This window comes from Misgurnus anguillicaudatus, chromosome 24, assembly GCF_027580225.2.
Source record: "Misgurnus anguillicaudatus chromosome 24, ASM2758022v2, whole genome shotgun sequence".
NCBI lineage: Eukaryota > Metazoa > Chordata > Actinopteri > Cypriniformes > Cobitidae > Misgurnus > Misgurnus anguillicaudatus.
In genome coordinates this window covers 7422297-7446246 of record NC_073360.2, presented here as the reverse complement: position 1 = coordinate 7446246, position 23950 = coordinate 7422297, and the positions used below count along the sequence as shown (strand labels likewise).

The 23950-nt window shown below is 34.6% G+C and overlaps 2 protein-coding genes and 2 long non-coding RNA genes across 5 annotated transcripts in view; 3 read left to right on the top strand and 1 right to left on the bottom strand.

Moving 5' to 3' along the window:
• LOC129437571 (complement C2) overlaps nucleotides 1-1400 on the bottom strand; it is a 139090-nt gene extending 137690 nt beyond the window's left edge. The window contains exon 1 of one of the 2 annotated variants that reach the window (XM_055195774.2): nucleotides 1261-1400. In XM_055195774.2, the coding sequence (XP_055051749.2) occupies nucleotides 1261-1333 (73 nt within the window). In that variant the 5' untranslated portion in view covers nucleotides 1334-1400. The remainder of the gene's footprint in view (nucleotides 1-1260) is intronic. The other variant, XM_073862969.1, reaches the window with a different exon arrangement.
• Nucleotides 1401-2264: 864 nt separating this feature from the next.
• On the top strand, nucleotides 2265-4027 carry LOC141361634 (uncharacterized). The gene is made up of 3 exons (XR_012367786.1): nucleotides 2265-2843; nucleotides 3031-3079; nucleotides 3942-4027. It is a non-coding gene; the product is annotated as an uncharacterized lncRNA (long non-coding RNA).
• A 983-nt stretch (nucleotides 4028-5010) lies between these two features.
• LOC141361427 (uncharacterized) lies at nucleotides 5011-5856 on the top strand. Its single transcript, XR_012367497.1, has 3 exons — nucleotides 5011-5144; nucleotides 5226-5331; nucleotides 5668-5856. It is a non-coding gene; the product is annotated as an uncharacterized lncRNA (long non-coding RNA).
• A 9090-nt stretch (nucleotides 5857-14946) lies between these two features.
• Nucleotides 14947-22027, top strand: mfrp (membrane frizzled-related protein). Its single transcript, XM_055195782.2, has 10 exons — nucleotides 14947-15082; nucleotides 16001-16220; nucleotides 17661-17791; nucleotides 17921-18046; nucleotides 18137-18213; nucleotides 18969-19117; nucleotides 19262-19386; nucleotides 19465-19599; nucleotides 19809-19936; nucleotides 20039-22027. Exons 1-10 carry the CDS (start codon nucleotides 14947-14949, stop codon nucleotides 20261-20263), a joined length of 1452 nt encoding a protein of 483 aa, XP_055051757.2. The 3' UTR covers nucleotides 20264-22027.
• Nucleotides 22028-23950: the final 1923 nt, after the last annotated feature.

The window sequence follows — 23950 nt, the reverse complement described above, 5'->3', positions numbered from 1 at the left end:
AGAAACATTCCTAATGAGCGTATCAACATGCAGATCAGCGATGTACTGCATTTGTCACCACCGTCTTCTGGCATAGAGGTCCAGCTTTCTAAACTTTTAAAGGCGGAGTCCACGATTTTTGAAAAACGCGTTGGAAAAGGAGACGGGCCGACTACCAAAACACACTTATAGCCAATCAAATCAAATCAAATGCCGGGTTGCGTATGTGTGGGGCGGGTCTATCAACAGAAGGTTCAGATTCTATTGGGGTAGGGGCGTGTTTGTTGGTGTGATTTCAAATATCAACATTGGCTTTCAAACATCGTGGACTCCGCCTTTAAGCTCCTAATCTCTTCACAGACAGGGTCATATATAATATGAAATAACTAGAAATATGAGGCCAAAAGATTGATTCACATTTACATTTATGCATTTGGCAGGAAATACTGTAAATTGGATATGAATTGGATACATGCATTTGAGTAAGCAGACTAATTGGATATTTCCATATTAAGACATGTCATAATATGTCGTTGAAAATGCGACATTGGCAAATTACGTCATCTCAAGAAGAGACCACCGGCAATCACATGACTCTTCTTGGAGGACGACCGCTCCGCTTAGTGGAGTAATGCTGAAGTTTCATGTTTTATTACAGCAATAAAGCACTATAATCTTGTACTTAAAAAAGGTATAATCATTTAATCTGTGTCCATTGCATATCACTACGTTTTACTTTGTGGTTTAAGTTGTTCTGGGTTTAGTATGTCTACTTTGAATTGTTTTGCCAAGTTTTTGTGTAAATGCTGATATCGGATTCCAGTCACTTTTAAAAGATGATGTAAGCAGGTCGTCAAATAAAAAACAGATATAGTCAACAAATCGAAATCGGGCATCAAGATCTGCAGTGTAAATACAGCCATAGTTAAAAAGTTTAGGCTGCTTCAAAATAAAATTTTTCTAAACTATTCATCATTTCTACTTTGTTCTCAGTTTCTACAAACGTTAAGAATTGAGTTTCTTAATCTGAAGCCTATAAAGGCAAACAGCCGAAAGCAATGTTGTACCCTAGAATGTCGATAAAGCAATGCTATAGCGGTAAACTAATCTGAAAATCATTTATTATACTATTAAGCAGCAGATATCTAATAAAAAATATACTTTATTACATTTTGTCTGCTCCTTTTACATGAATACATTTGAAAGAATGCCTCTTTTCTTTTTTGTCAGGTTAGTAAACGGTTATTTATTGTAGGTTATATTTGAAGTGATGGCACTTACCTTTACATATGAAGACCATCAAAGAAAAAGCGATAAAACTCACAGTGCTGGTGTGCCACATAGTTAAACTCATTATACTGGTCTAGCTTTACTTTTAGATATGGAGTAAACTAGCAACGTGAACCTTTGTGACGTGTGCGTATTTGATTAATGATTAAACATTAACATTTTTAAATACAGTTTAGGCAAATTGTGAAATACTTTAAGTCTTAAAGGTGAAGTTTGTCATTTCAACATGATTTCACAAACCTCCCAAAAAACATGCGAAAATTGTAAGAAAATAGGAAAAACAATTGAGTAACCAATAAGTGAAACTGACACGGAAAAGAAAGCTGCGGTACGGACACGGAAAATGCGGAAATCCGTGACAATGACACGGATAAATGAGCAAAATTTTCTGTGACTATAACACATATATTTGTGATCTCATGTTGGTCATTTCTATGGCACTAGACTGAATTTTAAGACGTTTTTGAACGTGTTTACCCAATGCTGCTCCATATGCCATTGTTAAGCAATATAGGATAGTAGATATCCCTCTCAGTCACCGCTTTTTTTAATTGTGATAGCTCTTTTAAGAGTGTGAAAGGGATATTTTAAATAAGTGTGCATGCTGCCTCTGACCTTTTTGACTCAGAACAGTCACTCTACTAATTTAGACTGCAGCAGCCTATCTACCCTGGTGAAAAACAAATATACTTTATTGTATTTCAAGTATATTTAACTTTGCAATAGTACATTACAAATATACTTACAAAGGAATGTACTTTCTTTAAACATATTTAAAGTATGCTTACAACATATTTGCGCGTATTTTTTACAATTAAACTTTTAACATACTTCAAAATAATTATACTTTAGTATATTTTCTAAAAGTATACTTTAGAAAAATATACTTAAAGTTAAAGTTTTGTGCAATTTTTTAAAGTATACTAAATTTAAACTTATTTTAAAATGTATTTTAGGTATACTTTATCGGTATGCGTAAAGTTATCATTATAATAATGCACTGACAGTATATTTCTAAAATACATTATTTAGTATTCTTTAGAAACAGTATATTTTAAGCACATTTTGAAAGTATATGGGGTGTACAAATGTATATTATTTTATGGAGAAATAACATGGGCTTAAAATTACGAGAGAGCAGTATGTTCTGTTACATTTTATATTGTAGATGTATACATTTGTAATATACTATTAACATAATAAGGTACACTTTAACTTCACTATAGTCAAGCATTGGATAAACCAATGAACTGTGTTTTACCACAAAATAACCATGGTTTTGCTAATAATAGTCAATACACCAAAAAAAAACATGGTTACTAAACTTTTACCACAATAAAAAAACATTCATTTTCGTAAGGGGAATATGAGTGTTTGTTTTTTTGTAGTTTTTGAGTCAATTGCATACCGCTTTTAGCTGTACACATTAATTAACTTAAACAGTTTTCGTAAATGCATTTCAGAGAAAAGTGAATTCTGAGATTTGAATAATGCATCTGACGTGTGGGATGACGTCACGACGCACGTATTTTGATTTTTACCAGTCATTCAAGACAGACGGATTCAGTCCCAAGGTACGTTAAAATTTTGTTAAATATATGTATTGGTGTGTATGTATATGTTAATGAAAAAAGGTAGCGTCAGAAAATCTGTTTTTTAATGTAGCGTGAAAGTTAACTATTTATTGACTGTTTAGAGGTTGTAAGGCTTTTACCTAACTTAACTGTATTTAGTATTAATGATGCTGCATTCTTTCCTCAGAAGCTAAAGTTTTTCAAAGACATTTGTAGGGAGGACTTTGCAGCTAATGGTAAGTCATTTTAAACTCTTAAGATATAATAATTCATTCGTAGTAGTAAATCAAGCTTCAGTTTAGATAACGTTATATACATATTGAGGCGGTTTCCCGGACAGGGATTGGACTAGTCCTAGACTAAAATAAATGTAAGAGCTGTCCAAACTGAAAACAACTTGCACTGACATATCTTAAAATACACCGGTGTCCTTTGTTTTGCCTCAGGATGCACACGGGTAATGTTTTTATTAGGGCATGTTTTTTGAAACTAGTTATATTTCTTAATTAAACTAAGGCCTAGTCCTGTTTTAAGCTAATCCCTTTACAGGAAACCACCCAATTGTCTGCTTGTTGCATTTTCTTTCTGACAAGTTTTACATTTAAATTTAATACAATAAAATCTTTCTTTAGGAGCTAAAGTATTTTATGTAAGGAGGATTTTGCAGCCCATATAGGCAAGTCATTATAATGAAAACTCTTAGGGGTGGTTTCCCGGACATGGATTAGCTTTACCCAGGACTAGACCTTAGTTTAATTAGGATAGTTTTAACAAACATGCCTTACCAAAAACATTACTTATGTGCATTACGATGTAAAACAAAGGGTAGTGATGTATTTTAAGATATGTCAGAGCAAGTTGTTTTCAGTTTGGACAGCTCTTACATTTATTTTAGTCTAGGACTAGTCTAATTCCTGTCTGGGAAACCGCCCCTTAATATATATGATGACATTTTAGTCAAGCTCTAGTTTAGGTTAAAATATATCTGCTATACAATCTCTGCCAGTAAACTATAGATTTAATACAGTAAGTCTTAAATAAATGTAATGGTTTAATATTAAACACTTTTTAATTGAGCTTATTGTCTATCTTTTTCAGATTTCCTAAGGCTGAACCAAAACCTGCCAGACTAAAGTTAATTTGGGAGAGAAAGACGTTGTAAACTTAATCGTCTTGACATTCTTTGTTAAATTTTTAGGCAAATACTGTACACTTTGAATGCTGTGAATAAAACTATATTTTAAATATATTTAAAATGAATTGTTTTTGACTGTTTTAATCAGCTTTTATTTATTTGGAAAAAATTATTTTGGTTATGTTACCAGCAAGTAATCTATTCCCAAAATAGCACTATTTAAGTTAACTAATTATTAACACACTTGAAGTATACTCATTACTAATCTAGCTGCAGGTATGTAAAAGTATACAAAATGTAATATTCATTTGGCATATTCATTTTTCACCAGGGCAGTTTTTAGAATTTTGGATTGGCCAAAAATATATAGAATGTACGCAAACAGTCTATTTAAGGTATACTGATTGTATGTTTGCAAGACACTCATAATACATTTGTAATGTACTCCTAACATAAATAAAACACACTCTAAATCCACTTATCAAGCATGAATTTAGCACTAAAACAGTCATGTACTTAAATTGTACTAAATACACTTAAAGTTGTTCCACTTTAGCACACAAAAGTACACTAAATACACTTAAAGTTGTACTTTGTTACAATTAATATACAACTAAAATATATTAAGTACAAAATTAATTGTTCCAAAATAGCACTCTTTAAATAAACTAATCAATAGCACACTTTAAGTAAACTGGTCATTAGTGTGACTGCAAGTATACTTAAGTATATCAAAATTAAATATATTTAGCATACTATTTTTTCACCAGGGTAGACAGTAGTCAGATACAATCTTCATAAAGTTAAACTACTATTTATAGTTGATATTGAGTTCAGACAATGCATTTAAAAATCAAAAAAAAAAAATACACACATCACCTTTTGTATATCCAAGTGTATTAAGTGTGTGACTATGCGGGTGAATAAGTGTAGAAAAGCAGATCATTACATAGCTCAACCCTCTCAGCTGACTTGGCTTTGGAGATTTTTAGGAGAAAAATTCTTTGTTTTGAAGTTTAGAACAGCAGGCACAACAGGAGAAGCAGGACCCTCCTATAACATACAATATTACTAAGAGACATGTTAATACGCTTATTTCTTTTTTGTTTTTACTTTTCATTAAAAAGGTAATGGACATTTCCACTGAGAGTCAAGATGCATATCAGGTAAATAATATTTTACTTTAAATTATTTTTTGACTTTAAGAGGACCTGACCAAAAATCTAATTATGTCTTAATATTCATAGACTGTTTTCTGTAACCCAGTTTTTGAGCCTGAAGATGAATGTGAGGAAATCAAAGGAAATTTCAGAATTGACATACATCATGAACCCACTAAACATTTAACTGCAGGTAGGTGTACATATATATATATATATATATATATATATATATATATATATATATATATATATATATATATATATATATATATATATATATATATATATATATATATACCCAGACCCCCTATTGAATGCATTTTTTATACATTTATATGAATTTAAAAAACATTTAATCTAGATTTAAAGAAGTAGATGGGAATCGAGTCGAGAAGATGTTTGACCTTAAAGCTTAGAGATTTAGACGTACAGGCAGAAAATAAATTTATGTCAAACGGGTTACGTATAATCATTAATAAATCACTTTAGAGCATTTTAGTTTTCAAATCTTGTATTTTATTCTTAGGTCAAACTGTGGTTAGTGGCTTTGTGGTGAGTTTAAGAGGACAGTTGGGTGGGCGTGGAATGATAATCCTGTCAACAGGTGTATTTTCGATCGTGGCCGTCCTTTGCATCATACTTCTCATTCTCAAACGTAAGCAAAACTCTTAATTTACTTTATCTTACCTTAATGTTATCTTACCTTGTGCTACATTTATATCTGGCGGCTGTACTGGTTTTTTTTTTATAAAAATGCTAAACTTGTTAATATATATATAATATTAACAGTGCTCCTTTAGATGTTTAAAAATTCTGCTTTAATTTTTGGATGCATATCTCTCAGTCAAACCACTGGTATGGTTTATATATATATATATATATATATATATATATATATATATATATATATATATATATATATATATATGTCATAATCTATATTTATTTAATATACCTTATTTATTTAAGACAGTTTACCCATTTACCTAATGAAATGATTATGATATTCAGAGAATTTCACAATACTTAACATTTTAAAACTTTAAAATTAATAGCATTTCTGTATTTATATTTAGTTTGTTTGCCATGACACACAAAAACGCGTTTTCTCCTGCTGTCTTCTATGCAATACGTTATTATTACTACTAAGCAATAATTACAACAAAATACAACATAAATTCACAAAAGATGTTATTTTTATTCATTTGCTGTAATCCACATCTTTAAAATTCATATGATTGCGAGGAACAGATCCAAATTCAGCCCTATATTCAGCGATCTTGATCCGAGTTCTCATCAGCAACCGTAGTCAGATCGCGCGTTCGTTAATGTGAATTCAAATATCCCGCCTCAAGTAGCTTTACGACACAATGCTTTACGGCAGTGATATCAAAAGCTCATTGGCTCTTTGAGTGCCATGTGACATATTTGCGTCATTTCCATTTCCATTGGTGTATGTTTGAAATTAAAAAAGCGCGCCGTGACAGAGGGAAGCCGGATCAACGCTGATCAAACTCTTGGATTAACGGGGGGCGTGCCAAGATGGCGACCGAGTAAGTCTGTTATTGCTGAGCTCCCGCACAAAAGTTTTAATTTGGTGGTTTGGTTAAGAAAAACTGTATTCCTTTGTTATCGGACCTTTTCTTATGACTTTGAGAACAACCTGATGTCACCACCTGAGAGGAAAAGAATGCACAAGAACAAGAAGAACGTTATCCCCGATACTCAGCCAAATAACGCTCTGATAGCCTCGTGTCACAATTATGCTAACTCTATGTCGACAATTAAGGTCTCCATGTCGGAGGGTAACTTTCCCGGGCTACCTGTGACTCCATGTGATTCCCCAGCGGCAAAGAAGGCTCTTTATAATGCAAAACACGAGCCCGCATCCCAAGACAACGTCGTCATTACTACCCTTTCCCAGCTCATTAAGGAGCAGCCTGATTCCATAAAAATTCTGGTGAGTGAAAACTCCCAAAAAATTGATGGGAATGCACTGAAAATTGAAGGGCTGAAGAAAACTGTGGACTTTATATGGAGTGAAGTTAAAGAAACCCAGCAGAGAGTTAAACATGTTGATGGCCGCCTTAAAGAGGAAGAAAAAAAAGTGACGGCGCTTTTAACTCGCGTGTGTGAACTGGAGACTTACTCTAGAAGGTGGAACTTGAAGATCTATGGAATGGCCGAAAACCCTGCAGAAAATGTGAAGGAAAAGGTTGCTGAGCTTTGCCGGAGTATTCTACCAGATGACAAATTGACGCCAGCGATCGACGTTGCCCATCATATTGGGAAACTAACACCAGCCAGCTCTTGGCCGAGAGCGATCATCATCAGATTCTCCCAGAGATCTTACAGAGATGCCCTATGGAAAGCGGCAAAAAATCACCCTGTCATGCGTGATAACAAACTCCGCTTTGTTGAAGATCTCCCGCAACCTGTAAAGGAGGCCAGGCTGAAGTGGTGGCCATCTGTGAATAAGGCACGTAGTGAAGTTTTTTTGGAGCACGGGCTTTTGTTGATGGGAAGGAAATCACTTGAAGATCTGAGCTGACGTTGGCCCGATATCTACGTAATAATGTTCTTGTTTTGTTTAATACCTTGTTCTGAAGCCCGACCCACAGTTTTCATTTCTAAGGTTCGTTTAATATGGGATGCAGCTTAAAAGGTGCCCCGAAAGATCATACTTACTGACCAGCAACTTTAAAGACACTTTTTTAATTTTTTTATTATTTTTATAAACTCGTTGGTCTTTTTTCCGGGACACAAAAGTATGGTATTAAGTTTCCACCATAAAGCTCTTTTTTTTGTTAAGGTGCAAGTGGTGCTTAGTATAACGTTTGTAAACTGTTCTACTGTATTTAAGTCACTTTATTAGCATTTTCTTTTCTAGAAATGTCATTGTCTATATGTTCTTTAAAGGCTCTCTAAGCGAATAATGTGCGACGTCACTTCCTGTTGATGTTTGAACTGTTTTCAAACAAACTGAGCGTAGCTAACGCCTCCCCCTCCCTCTCCCCTCCGTGCTTCCATGAACGCGCCCCACCCCCACCCCCAAATCCGGCTGGTCGGATATTGGCTGGAACACTTTGTTATGTTTTGTTGTGCTAGGTTTGGCCACTATGTTGATATTGCCGTTTGTCGAGCCTGAGCTGTCTACAGAGATCGCGTTTTTTTACAGTTTGATCAGCGGACAGGCAGCAAGCAGATAGTGAGGAGATGTTTGCTGTATGTAACAAAAAAAATTTTATGGTCTAAAACGCGTCAATTCGCTTAGAGCGCCTTTAAATGCCAGGGGGTTAAGAAATGTAACTAAACGTAAAGCTTTATTTTTATTTGTTAAACAGCTGAACACAGACATTTCATTTTGTCAGGAATCTCACTCTAACTCAAATGACGAAAATTTTTGGAGATCTCAATGGGGGAACGAATTATGGTTTTCTCACTGTTCAGAAAGGTCAGCGGGTGTATTAACATTGAAACACAAATATAATGGTGACATTTTACACACAGAAACAGACCCAAAAGGGCATTTTATTTGACAAGTGGTTGGTTATAACAAGATTGTTTTAATAATATTCAACATTTATGGGTACAATTCTAATTTAGAAAGCATCCAATTATTTGCTAACATAGAAAATATACTCAAGTACTGGCTAAAAAAAATTCCAAACTCACACATTTTGCTTGGAGGAGACTTTAATGTTACTCTAAATTCTGAGATTGACAGATGGCCACCTACACGTAATAATAATAATAGAAATGCATATCTTCAGCTTTTTATGGACAGGTATGATTTAGTTGACATATGGAGAGTTAAATTCCCAGATGATGTTTCATTCACCTGGAGCAACAAAGACAACACTAGACTTTCTCGCATAGACTTCTGGTTAGTATCAAAAAGTATTAAAGAGCAGGATGTCTCTGTTAACATTCTTTCCTGTCCCTTAAGTGATCATAAAGCAGTATTCATTTCTATTACATTTTTTTCAGAAAATGATTGCAAAGCCAATTATTGGAAACTTAATAATTATCTGCTTAAAGTGGAGGAGGTAAAAGAGAAAATCCCAGAGTTGGTTAAACATTTTTTCAACAAAGCTGTGGCGGAAAATTGGAGGAACAGAGAGTTATCAAAGGTATTTCGGTAATGTCTCAAATTTCACCAGACATCTTAACAGAGGATGAAAAAATAGAAATGCTTAATTTACAAGAGAGCCTGGATAATATATATAAAAAGAAGGCAGAAGGAGCTTTTATACGATCTGGTAAACGGTGGTTAGAAGAAGGGAAACAAAATTCTGCATACTTTTTCAAACTGGAAAAGTATCGCACTAAAATGAATACTATTAATGAGTTGAAAATTGGCGACGTTATAAGTGATGATCAAAATACAATCTCTGAGTTTTGTTCCTCATTTTATAAAAAGTTGTATACTTCAGAATATGCTGACGATGATTCTTCGATATTCCTTAATTCTCTACATAATACCCCTAAGCTCGACAACTCTGACAGAGATTTTTGTGACCTCCCGTTATCTCGTAGAAGTCACTCAGTGTATTGAACTGTTAAAAGACAACAAATCACCTGGGACAGACGGCCTATCTTCTGAGTTTTATAAATTGTTTTCCCAGCAGATGGCGCCCTTCTTACTGCAGGTTTTTAATGAAAGTATAATAACCAAAACCTTACCATGGAGTATGACTCAAGGTCTGATTACTTTACTCCCTAAACCACGCAAAGATTTGCTGTATATTGATAATTGGCGCCCAATTAGCCTTTTAAATAATGATTACAAAGTTTTAGCCGTTATATTTCTATAATTGACGGAACACAATCTGGTTTTATGCCCAAGAGGCATATCTCCAACAACATAAGATTAGTCTTAGAATTAATTGACTATTCAAATTTAATTTCAGATGACAGCTTTATATTTGTCTTAGACTTTTTTAAAGCTTTTGATACTGTTGAACATAATTTTCTTTTTCTTTCACTCGAGAAGTTTGGCTTTGGGATTTTTTTTGTGATGCGATCAAAACTTTATATAGAAGAAGAAGAAGAAGAAGAAGTAATGCTAATGCTTCAATTAACTCATTCACCGCCAGCCTTTTTGAGAAAAGTTGCCCACTTGCATTTTTGTGATTTTAACAAAATTTTCACAAAATTCCTTGCAGGAAAAATCATTTTCTATAAATATATAAACATACAAATTATATTAAATTAAAGAACACACCCTCTGCTTTCAAACAAACAATAAACAAACAAACAAATAAACAACATGGGGAAAAAACGTTTCATTATATATTTACTTTTTCCACTTAATTAACCACTGAAATATGGATATTTCTCTTCAAAAATACAACATTTTGAGCAAAAAGCTTAAAAAATTGCGTTTTTGTAAAGGAATTTATGTTAGAGATCAGACTCAGAATGACTATCAAACATAAAGGCAGTTAAAATAACCATTAAATCTTTTTAAATTCCGTTTTTTATAAATTCGATTTGGTGGATAAAAGCGGTATTACACTTTCACTTTGAAATTCGTCCAAAAAGGCATATTTATTAGTTAAATATGAACTCATAAATGATGAGATAACTCGTCAATGGCGGTGAATGAGTTAAAGGTATAGGGGAAGATTTCCGTTTTCCGGGTGGATCATCAAGACTATTGGTCATTCCAGATGTCAATCATTCTGATTATATGTTGACGTATAACCATTCATTGAAGCTCGCGTTCTCGCTGTGTTTTTTTTTTCAAAATGTCTGAGGGTCGCAAGAGGAAAAGTGTCTACGAATTGTATGACAAGAAGAGAAAGCACTATAATGAAAGAAACAAGACCAGAATGTTTATGGGAGACTATTTCACACGCTGGCGTGAGCTAAAAGGACAGGTTGGGCTTCCCACGCGAAGTTTCTACTGGAAAGGTACATTTTGTCATGCTATTTGAAGAAATCCATTTAAAATCACTGCTGGTAAAGGTTGATGTAAGCTATGATTAGCGATGCTAGACCTGGCACAAGTCACGAACCGCACAGACACGGTAAACATGCCGACAGAAACTTGTAAACAGAGCGAAGAGAAGAACTGAGCTCCTGCATGCCCTCTCTCTCTGTCTCGTGCACGCGTTTAACAGGCGTTCCCTCTCGGGAGTGTTGCATGTGCATTTTTTTTTTATATCGAGGGGCGGTTCTTTTAAATAATTCGGGAAAATCTTCCGCTATACCTTTAAGCTTAAAAATGGGTCCTCACCCAGATTTGAAATAAGACGTGGAATTCGTCAGGGATGTCCCATTTCTCCCTATCTTTTTTTACTTGCAGCCCAACTTTTGTGCGACCATATTAAAAACAGTAATTTGCTGGGCATTTCTATTGCTGATAAAACAGTTATTATTAGTCAGCTGGCAGATGATACAACACTTTTTTTAAAAGACAGCTCCCAGGTTCCTATTGCTATTGATATAATAGAAGCCTTCAGTAAATCCTCTGGTCTCCGCTTAAACCTTAAAAAATGTGAATTATTGGCTCTTAAAGACTGTGATGCTGAGTTTATAGCTAATATTCCTGTGAAAAGCTCTGTTAATTACTTGGGTATTGTGATTGATAAAAATGAACCCCAAAGAAGCAAGAATAACCTCACTCCCATTGTTGAACAAATGAAGAAGAAATTTAACATGTGGCTATTACGTGATTTATCTCTGAAAGGCAGGATTTTGCTATCTAAGGCAGAAGGTATATCAAGGGTAACTTACGCTGCTCTGTCTTTGGACATAGATCAACCAATATGTAAAACCATAGATAAAATCCTTTATGACTTTGTATGGAAAAATCGTAATCATTATCTAAAAAAGTCTGTTTTAATGAATGAGTATAGTCAGTGTCGGCGCCAGAGAATACAGAATGAGGGGGCCTACTGTTTTACTAGGGGGGCACCTGGTTCATCTTATTATTTTATTATTATTATTACTACATGGCACTGTAAAATGCTTGGTACTGATTGGCCAGTCGCAACATTCAAATGTATTTTATTCCTTGAACAACCGCCTGAAACACAGCCTCAGGGTACTGCAAGCGAGTCACGTTAACAGGGACAGTTTAATACCTACGAATTAATACAGAATAAATATGCATAATTAATCACGTATATGAGATTGTATTTACAATGATTAAACCGAATGTTCGTCTTTTGACTTTTAACTTGTTTTAACGCGTCTGTTAACGTTTTCCCAGAAGGTTTGTATTTAGACATAAAAGACATCAAATCAAAATGTTATGTCTATATATTTACTCATATAGCAACTAGCCGTGAAATTAGCGGGATTGTTACAGCCAGCCAAGTTGTTGTCGCAAATAAATCCCTCACTATAGTAAAACCATAACTTATATTAATGACGTTAAAGTGCAAGACTGGATAACTCACGCAAATCATAAAGACCAGTACATAACCAAATAACAGCAAAAGAAAACAATGTTACTGACATATCTAACACCAGAATGAACTGCGTTTTACCTTCAGAAGAGCTGCAGGAGACGAGAGGACTTTTTAAAACATTTTAAGAAGGTCCTTTTATTTGTCGCGAAATTTCTTCGTCTTGCTCAAATGCCAAGACTTACAAGTATACATTATTTAGACAGAAAATGAGTTCTCACGCAAGGCGATTGAGCCCCCGAACGTGACAGTAACTTTCAGTGCAGACAAAACACTGGGAAAGCACAAGAACTTTGTGTTGTTCAAGTAGTGGCTGGCTGCGTGTATGTAGTTGACTATGTTAGCATTGCATTATGGGTTAGTATTTTAATTATTATTTTTTATTCATTATACTCCGAATTTTAATCAGTATTCATTATATAACCAAATGTATTTGCAGCACATTTTTTTTAAATTATTAAGTTCATTGTTATTTTGAGAAATAAGGGGGCACAGTGACTCAAGTGGCCGGGCCATGCCCCCTAGGGCCCGCTCGTGGCGCCGACACTGAGTATAGTAAAGGTGGCCTTAGTTTTTCTTGACTTTACTACTTTAAATTACACTTTCAAGATTAAGTGGATTAAGCTGTATTTAGAGTGCCCAACCGATCTATGGAATTTTATTCCACATTATATATTTTCTTCAGTTGGTGGGCTCCAGTTTTTGTTGGTATGCACTTATAATATTGAAAAAATTCCTCTTAAACTATCTCTGTTTCATAAACAAATGCTACTGTCTTGGTCAATAATTTACAAGCACAACTTCACTCCTCATAGATTTTACATTTGGAACAACAGGTATATTTTGTACAAAAACAAATCTTTGTTCTTTCAAAAGTGGTATGACAATAATATTTTACTTGTAAATCAATTATTCAATCAACATGGTCAACTCTTTAACTACAGTAAATTTCTTCATCACTTTGGTATTCCTATTTCACCAAAGGACTTCTCTATCGTCTTCGATGCAATACCTCCAGCTATCATCTCACTTTTTAAAGGTGTTAATAGACTTGTTGATCCCCCTACTTTGGTGGATGTGAAGGAAACAACTGTTGGGAGTACCTGTTTTGCTCTGCAACCTAAATGTAAGAACAAGGCAGTTTGTCAACTTTTTCAAGAGGACATTAGGAGTACACCCGCTGTTGTGTCTTATTGGTCTTCTTTTGTTGGAGAGATTTGCTGGGAAAAAGTTTGGCTTTTGCCACACAAGTTTTTTTTAACCAACAAAGTCAAAGAGATATCATTCAAAATGCTTCATAGGTTTTACCCCACTATTTATTATCTGAAAAAAATGAAAAAAGACTTGGATATCAGCTGTACTTTCTGTGAAGAGCATAATGAAACATTGGTGCAATTATTTTGGTCTTGCCCGCATACCAAGAAACTTTGGGGCAAAGTGGCTCAATTTATTGTTGTCCATATTTACCCTCAATTTGATTTGAAAACTTGGATTAATAACTTTAATACTTCTCTATACTCCAGAGAGGACCTTGGCTGCAGCACATCGTCATTTTAACTACTTTTGGTACTGATTTTAATATTCGCAATAAATAATTTGTTGTGATTACACTCGTCTGTCTGTTATGATTTTTTAAACAGTAACGTTAAATGATTTTAATAAACTGTTTTGCGTAGGACTGTAACACCTTAAAATATCTTTTGAATGCTATATTGTTACTAATATGTTCCGAAACATATCTGTCCATTACTTTGCATAATATAAAAAGAATACATTACGTATTTAAACATTTTGTATAAAAAGAGTTTGGGTTTAGGCCAGGGTAAGGTTTGAGGTAGGGTTAAGGTGGTAACGTATCGCTAAAATGGTTAAAGGGAAATTATACAGCAATCTTTATGGCATGAAAGATACGTAAATGTTTTAAGTTTTTTAGCTGTCAAAACGTAATAATGCTATGTTTAAATGTTGTAAATACGTGTACATTGTACGTTTTAGCATCCATTTAAACATAGAAAAAATAAGTTTTTTGTTTTTTAAAGTTACGTGTAAATACTACGTATTACAGTTTTTTACGATTGCTTACACACAAAATCTTTTCATGTCACGCGATTTTTGAAAGCTCTCACTCAAAGTGCAAAACTACATGCCAAATCTTCAAAACCATAAGCTATTTCTTAGGTAAAAACTGTAACAGTGAGACCAGGCTGGACTGAGGGATATGCATCCAAAAATTAAAGCAGAATTTTTAATCTAAAGGAGCACTGTTAAAAAAAATACAGGAAGTTTATATGAATATAATTATAAAGCATCCAGCCTGGCTTTAGCAGTTCAGAAAAGAGCTAAAATGCTTTCCTACTTTTTATGCTTTTTTGCTTTTCCCAGAAATGAAGAATGATGTAGATGCGACATCCCCTTTAGATTCCCAGTTTGAAGACAAAATTCCACAAAATCTTTCCTTGAATCATGTTTCTAATACCTCCATGTACCCACTGCCCGACAAAGAGCCCACATCTTTTACAGGTCAGTTTCTGTTCTGCGGTATGCATTATACAGCTTTCTAAAATGCACAATGTTGTATCTGTGCTATAATTTCAACAAATCTTTATAAAACAACATTAAAATGTAAATGCGAGTTTGTGTTAAAATAGGGCTGTGCCTGAAGGTTCAGCAATCGGCAGGTTAATTTTCTTGAGCCAGACCTGTCAATCAATTTTCAGTGCACATTTTAGCGGTTACCTTGGTGTCGTCGTCAGATAACAAAGGAAAATTTGGCATTGGGCCAAATTGGATGAGAGGTCACCAGGGAATCTTTCTGTCTGACTGGTGTCTGCGGGGCTGCAGACTGCACACATGTCGGTGCCGTTTACATTCAGGTCCAGTTGGGTTAAAAAAATGCTACTGGTTTGGGTCGGACTGTGGTATCATTTTCTCTGTTTTTTCTAGGGTCAGGTATTTCTTTAAAAAATAAAAACAAAAGTACATTTCTTTGGATCCGAGAAGACTTATACTTTGATCATTGTTTATTTTTTTTTATTTTAAATTGTAATTTATTAAGGTCTATTTATATATCCCAAGCCACCACTAATAGTTGGTCCATTACTGCCCACTGTCACAGCCCTGTTACAAATGAGTTCATTTTGTTGAAATTCATGAAGAAATTTACGCATTGAAAAGTGTAATGTTTACAGCTTGCTAGAGTTAATGTTTACGTTAAAAAGTTGAACAGTTTAATTTTCTGTGTTCATATGGATTTGGAGAAGTAGCTTGTAATGTAATTACTTTTTTAAAATATAGCGTGGACAATGTAATACATAATCTGTATTTGATAACATTTTAAAGTAACTTATCCAACATTTTATTTAATAATTTAAACATTTTGAATTGAATTAAATTATTTGGCATTACATGTCATTTTATTGTTTATCTCTGTTGTGATAGAATGTGGTGGCGTGTTGATGGATTCTGAGGGATATTTCAGCTCACCAAATCACCCCGGCCTCTATCCTCCTAATATCTACTGTGTGTGGATGATCAAAGTCTTACCTCCTTTTCTTGTACAAATCCATGTGTCATCTTTGGCTATCGAGGGACCTTCTCCTTGCTTATTTGATTGGCTAGAGGTGAGAGAGGAGACAGAAAAGATGCCTGTCATCACAAGGTTTGGTCATCAATTACTTTTTTTCATATTATGTTAAATTAATCAATACAAAAATTGCAATTAGTCTCAAATTATTATTAAGTAATGTATTAAATTCATGTTTAATTAATGATCAATGTAAGCTTAATATTTACCTGTTTTCCTCATACAGCATTTTTTAAATTTCAGTAAAATTAAAAAAATCCTAAATATTGTAACACCCAAGTAAGAACCCTTTTGCTACATTAATCTCAACCATCCAACCATGCTACACAAGGGATTGTACATGTTGCGGCTAATGTGTGGTGAGAAATATAAGTTTATAAGTAAACACAAAACCAACATTTGATTCTAAACTAGTTTCCCCTCGCTGGGTGATATCTTCATTTCCAACCCTGTGTCACTGTAAAAATTCCTTGTTGCACTTACATTTTTAAGTTTAATTAACTTAAAATTACTTTCTTGACTAGTGAGGAGTTGCTATAAATTATAAAAATAAATGTATGAAATAACTGGCTCTATAAAGCCAACTTTCTTTTGTGATTTGCTTGTTGAACATTTTTTATTTATTTAAGTTGGCCATCTTGAAATTCGTGAATTTTTGTGATTTTTTTTAGCTAAACATTTTATTATTTAAGTCAGCCATTTTGAAATTTGTGCATTTCTTGTGATTTTTTTTTTTGCTGAACATTTTATTATTCATTTAAGTCGGCCATCTTGAAATTTGTGATTTTTTTGTGATTTTTTTTTTTTGCTAAATATTTTATTGTTTATTTAAGTTGGCCATTTTGAAATTTGTGCATTTCTTGTGGATTTTTTTGCTGAACATTTTATTATTTATTTAGGTGGCCATCTTGAAATTTGTGAATTTTTTTGCTAAACATATTATTATTTATTTAAGTCAGCCATTTTTAAATTTGTTCATTTCTTGTGTTTTTCTTTTTTTTTGCTAAACATTTTATTATTTATTTATGTTGGCCATTTTTAAATATGTGTATTTTTGTGATTTTTTTGCTGAGCATTTTATTTTTTATTTAAGTAGGCAATTTTAAAATGCGTGCATTTTTTTGTGATTTTTTTAGCTAAACATTTTATTATTTATTTAAGTCAGCCATTTTGAAATGTGTGCATTTTTTGTGATTTTTTTTTTTTTGCTGAACATTTTATAATTTATTTAAGTTCGCAATTTTGAAATTTGTGCATTTCTTGTGATTTTTTTGCTGAACATTTTATTATTTATTTAAATCGGCCATCTTGAAATGTCTGCATTTTTTGTGATTATTTTTGCTGAACATTTTATTATTTATTTAAGTCGGCCATTTTAAAATGTATTTTTTGTGATTTGTTTTTGCTGCTATGTAACCATGAAAAATGTTTTATAAATATATAAATACAAATTGAATTGAATTGAAAGGTACCAAAGGTGAAATTTTCTCACTTTAGATTAACTTTTACCTATAGATTTTGTGGTAATGTGGCTCCACCTACAGTGAATACAAATAGCAGTATTGTGTGGGTGTCATTTCGCTCGGATGGAAGTATTGGAGGGAATGGATTTGTTGCACAGTATCATTCTGTATTACCAGGACAGAGTAAGCATACATTATATATGTATAGCAAAATGGTGTTTCTGCTACTAGTTTCTATTATGACTTCTGTAAAATGAAACTATTTTTGGCTGTATGTACAGAATTTGACTTGGTCCTTCTTTTCGCTATCAGAAAGCTGCTTCAGGGAGGAGTTTATGTGTGACAGTGGTCGTTGTTTATTACCCGTCTCTATCTGTGACAGTTATATAAACTGTCAGGACCACTCAGATGAAGTCAACTGTAGTCAGAAGCACAAAGGTTGGAGTAATGAATACATTATTTATTATGCTTGAAAGTAAAAGGTTTTATCATGTGTAATGTATTATTTAAATTATCCTTGATTCACAGTGTGCGGGGGGAAAATGACAGGAGAATATGGATCATTGGCAAGTCCAAACCACCCCGAGTCTTATCTACATCAACTGGTAGACCTCTAGTATCTTATCAGCTGTTATTTCTTGTATTCTGATCATATAGCTTATCTCTTTAGTATTCTTTAGACTGTCTCAGTTAATGTATGCAAACATTGTGTCTATGTCAATTAGATGATTAGCTTTCTTAACTATAAAAACACAACATTTACATTACAGTCTTACATTAAATTAACTTTCAAGACAACACAAAGCAATTTACAAACTCTACAATTTAACACTATTAAAGATTCTAAAATAAAAATTCTAAAACTAAGCCTGAATTGTAAACCACAGAGGATTTCCTTTGTCCTATTTCTTTTTTCTTAGAGGGGTTTAAAGGACAAGTTCGGTATTTGACACTTAAAGGCCTGTTTTCAGATTGTTTATGATGAAATAGAACGGTTTTGACTGAAATTTGGACATATGATGCTGGCCCGAGAATTTTCGGGTGTTTCTTGTATCACCTCCCACCTCTACAATGGCTGTATAGGTGCACAGGAAGGATCCTTCCTAAAATGCATTAAACTTTCGTTTACAAAGACGTGAAACTCACCGAGTGGTCAGGGGTGTTCACTGATATGCTCACACAAAAATCGCTGCAAAATACGCTTTCTAGTTTCTACTGACAGGATCGTGTTCAGATCACCTGAGTGTTGTTTTAGTGTGAGCACACGGCCCGTGGTTGTTTCTTTTGGGGTCATGTGCTCTCTTACAGCTTCACTTATTTTTGTTAGATTACAAACTAATGCTTGAATGCTCTCTCACAGCTGTGTACGTGGCAAATATTTGTGGAAGACAGACAAGTCATTAGACTGAGTTTTCAGAACTTCAGTCTTGAATCTCATGATGTATGTGAGTTTGACTATGTGGAGATTTATGACGGTGCATACGCAGTTAGCAGCACTGTGCTTGGAAGGTAAGAATACTCATCTTTTGGCAAACTCAATAATGCATAAAAACTAAGCACCACTGACTTCATGCATCCTTAATCCATGCATTAGTGTCACACAGTAGTCAACAGTAGAATGGGTAATGATCCATTTTGTGCGATATTCATAAGGTACTGTGGGTCAACTGTACCTCCTGATCTTACCTCTTCTGGACCTGTGATGACAGTCATGTTTGTAACAGATGAAGGCCTTGCCGACAGTGGCTTTCGTGCATCATATAAGGCCATATCTGAAAGTGAGTAGCATGTGATGATGCAGCATTTGAGCCTCATGAGGTAAATGAAGTAAATTGTTCATGTCCATGTGCTTTAAGGAACATGCAGTCCAGTAGAGTTTGCCTGTAGCACTGGAGAGTGTCTTCACCAGAACTGGCTGTGTGATGGATGGAGTGATTGTCCAGATGAAGAAGATGAACACAACTGCTTAAACACCACCTACCCTTCTTTTGGTGAGTATGTATTACCAAAACATGCATTTTAAATCAGTGTTTAAGCATCCACAAATCTAATGTGAGGTGGTAAGTAATAGTGATGCTTCCCTTACAAAACACCACTAATTATATTTTAGGCAGTAATTCTCCAAAAAAATGTTTCAAGCCACAGGAAAGCTTAAGAATGCATTTTTTCCTAATTTTAATTCAATTGGGTTTTCTCTTAGTTTCATCTTGTGAGCCCATCCATGTAGAAATGTGCCGAGGTCTAAGTTACAATCTCACCTCATTTCCAAACATCTGGCTGTCTGTTTCTGATCAGAAAGAAGCTGCATCCATTCTGCACAACTATTGGGTGAGAGAGTGTGTTCCCACTCCAGTGGCTTATCTTGAATCGTTTTTGTAATCTAAAAATAATTATGTTTTTTGGGGGAAATTTCTTCTGATTTGGTTATAGGTACTAAAGGAGATCCCATGTTTTGAATCTCTGCGGCAGCTTGTTTGCGGTATGTTTCTACCACAATGTGACCCTCAAAGTGGAGTTCTGCAGCCATGCCAGGCCATCTGCTCGACAGCGGAGCAGCAATGCAGTCAAGCGCTGAACCTCCTCGATTTAAACTGGCCCTTCAACTGCCACCTGCTGCCTGATTCACAGGGTCCTATGCAGTGTTCTATGCCCTAGCACTTTTGTCTTGGTAGATGCACAACAAACTTGTCTTAAAAAGTATAAGAATTGCTAATTTTGCTTTAAAACTTAAATCTGAAAATAATCAGCATTACCTCTTCACTAGAATTAAATGTATTTTAATGATCAAAATGCATGTGTATGTTTAGGTGTGTAATGTATTGTCTTTGTATTTGCCATTCTGTGCAACCATGTGAAGAATTAGTTCATTCAGATTTTGCCTGTTTTGTGACGTAGGTAGCAAGGCTGCAGGTTTCTTGAATATAGCCAAAGGCGTGCTAAATTATGATTGATTTCTTTAAAAATTCTGTAACTGCTTTGCAATCAGACGCTTTAGCTTACCTGAAACTATAAGGAAAGTAGACTAAAGGCATCCTGAAATCAATGAAAGGACTAGAGATGACTATTGGAGCATGTCAGGCCTACTTTCTTTTATAAGTGTACTTTTTGTCACTCTGTGCAGCACTGAGAAACTCTTTGTCTTTCAAAACCCAAAATAACCAGCAAGGCGGCATTCTGCCCTCCTCTGACTCTGATTGGCCGTGATTCATGGCCCATGAACCTGAAATAAACCAATCAAACCAATAATGGCAGCGAGCATTACCCAATCAGGGGCAGAGTAGGATGTGTCTTCAAACAATGCGGTGGGGTGATTTGCATGGGATGGTGCATAATGTGGACCTATGTAAAATACAGGACAAATCGCATCCCGTAGTGATTATGCCTGTAAATATGGGACAATTCCGTATTTCACAGGATGGGGGGCAACCTTACACAGTGGTGTGATAGATGTGACACAATAGTAACATGACAGAATCTAAAAGCGAACGGTATAGTCCTGTTGTCTTAGTGCCAAAAAGAATGGCACATTAAGATTGACTTTTCTAAACCGAACGCTATATCTACCTTTGACCCTCATGCCATGCCAAAGGTTGATGAACTTGTGGAATGTCTGGGAAATACCAAATTTTTAAGCACATTGGACACATAAGGATTACTGTCAGATCCTCCTAGGTAACAATACCCCTAGGGTAAAAGCCATTAATATTGTTTTAGGTTTGTTTTTATTTTACAGTGCCCTCCACAATTATTGGCACCCCTGTTTAATATGTGGTCGTGGAATTCTCCTTTTTATTTAAACAACATAGAACCCAAATGCAAAAAAGACAAAAATCCAACCTTTGATTTAAGTACATTACTTTGGTGGTAAAGAATTTACACGTTTAGAAAATAAAACTTGATATCATGTGTTCCACAATTATTGGCACCTCTGATATTAATACTTTGTACAACCCCCTTTTGCCAACACGACAGCACTTAATCTTCTCCTATAACATTTCACAAGATTGGAGAACACAGAGAGAAGGATCTTTGACCATTCTTCTTTGCACAATCTTTCTAGATCATCCAGTGTCCTCTCTTCTTTAGCTCGCCCCACATGTTTTCGATTGAGGTCTGGGGATTGAGATGGCCATGGGAGGACCTTGAGTTTGTGACTGCTGAACCATTTTTGTGTAGATTTTGCCACATATTTTGGATCATTGTCCTGTTGAAAGCCCCAATGACGACCCATCTTCAGCTTTCTGGCAGAGGCCCTCGGGTTTTTATTTAAAATGTCCAGGTAGTTCAAAGCATTCATAATGCCATGCACCCTAACAAGGTTCTGAGGGCATTTGGAAGAGAAACAGGCCCACAGCATCACAGATCCTCCACCATACTTCACGGTGGGCATGGGGTGCTTTTCGGCATACTCATCTTTTGTTTTACGCCAGAGTGTTTGTTGTCAAAAAGCTCAATCTTAGTCTCATCTGACCAAAGCACATGATCCCAGTTGAAGTTCCAGTACCGCTTAGCAAACTCCAGTTGTTTTCGTTTGTGAGTTATGGCTTTTTCCTTGCATGCCTCCCAATCAGCTTGTTGGAATGTATAGATGTTATTATAATTGTTATGGAGACTTTGTAACCCCAACAAGATGCCACTCTTTGATGCAATTCTGTGACAGTAAGCTTAGGAAAATGTTTTACTTCTCTAACCATCCTCCTCACTGTGCATTGTGGCAAGATAAACTTGGGACCTCTTCCAGCCTTCTTTGTCACTATTCCAGTTGTTTTAAACTTCTTAATGATTCCTCTGACTGTAAATACGGGCAAGTTAAGGCGAGTGGGTATTTTCTTGTAGCCATTGCCTGACTAATGAAGGTCGACACACATCTGCCTTACTTGAATGGTGTGTTCTATTGTCTTTGCCATGATGACAAATGGGTAAGAGAATTAGACCTCTTTGTCACGCCATACGTATTTATACTGCAGGGAAACAGGAAGTCATGAATTACTAATTAAAACTTCCTAGATACCCTGACCAACTTTAGCAACTACAGAAAAATATATTTAAAACTTTTTTATTATTATTTTTCATAGGAATTGTTAGGGGTGCCAATAATTGTGGAACATGTGATTTTATAATATATATATTTTTTCCTAATTCGTGGACTTTTTAAAAATGATTATTAACTTGTCCTAAAGGGTATATTTTTCAAAATTTTTCTGTTAGAGATTATGCTTCTGAAAAAAAAGAAAGAATTAATTTGATCGCTTTTAACACATCTTAAACAGGGGTGCCAAAAATTGTGGAGGGCACTGTATGTATGTTTGGAGTTAATATGAATGTGCATCTGTATTTGCCCTGTTACTTAAAATGTTTTCTGTATAAATATGTCTGAGCTGTACTTAGTTCAAATGTCTGTATTCAGACATATTTAACAATTGCCCATGCAACAAAGTTGTATACTGATCACTTGCTGGCAGTGACTCCTCCTAGGAGAGGGCGGAGCAATAGTTGTTTCTGCTTTTGGTGGAGGGAAAAAATGTGGCTGTATGGGAAAGGTAAAATAACATTTTTTGGGCGGGGGGTTGCCTAAATCCTCCTTGAGGCTGTTAATAGAATACAGCATATTGTGAATGTCCCCTTTTTGAAAATTGACAATGTTTTTGTGATAAAAGTGTAGTAACCATGTTTTTTTGTGTATTGTTTAGCAAATTCATGGTTTTACTACAATAAACATGATTTAACTATCCTTCCCTTGATTGATTTTACCACCTCCCCTTGACCATAATCAGGGCACTTTATAACAACTGGTAACGCAATTTGGTTAAATAAATTCCCCCACAATGAAAAAAAATAGATTTTTACTTGGTATTTTTGTTTTGTCCTTAGGTGCAAATATCTAAACATGCTTAAAATGAAATACATGAAACAATGAAATGTTTATGCTGAAAACAAGAGCAAGTCTGCAAACTGGGGTAAGAAAAATAAACTTGAAGTTAAAGCTTAATTCAGGTTTATTTTTCTTACAATTAAGTTGAGCTGTGGTGCAAAAGTGATGTAGTTGGTTTAACATCAACTTATGTAGAATCAACATTAGATTGTTAGGTTGGGTCAGGAACATTAATGTTGCATAATGTGTAAGTTAAGTTGATTAACATTGTTTCAATTCTTGTTTGCCATCTGGGACGTCACCACCTTCAAAAAGCTACAGAGAATCAGTAAGCACCACAGGATCAAGGACAAAGATACGCTTGTTTAAAAGTAAAATAAAACCTGGTTTGTTTTAGTTTCAGTCCCTCTACAGTTTAATTTTCAAATTGTTCCTCGTGTTATTTATTGATTTTTTCTGTAAAGGCAATG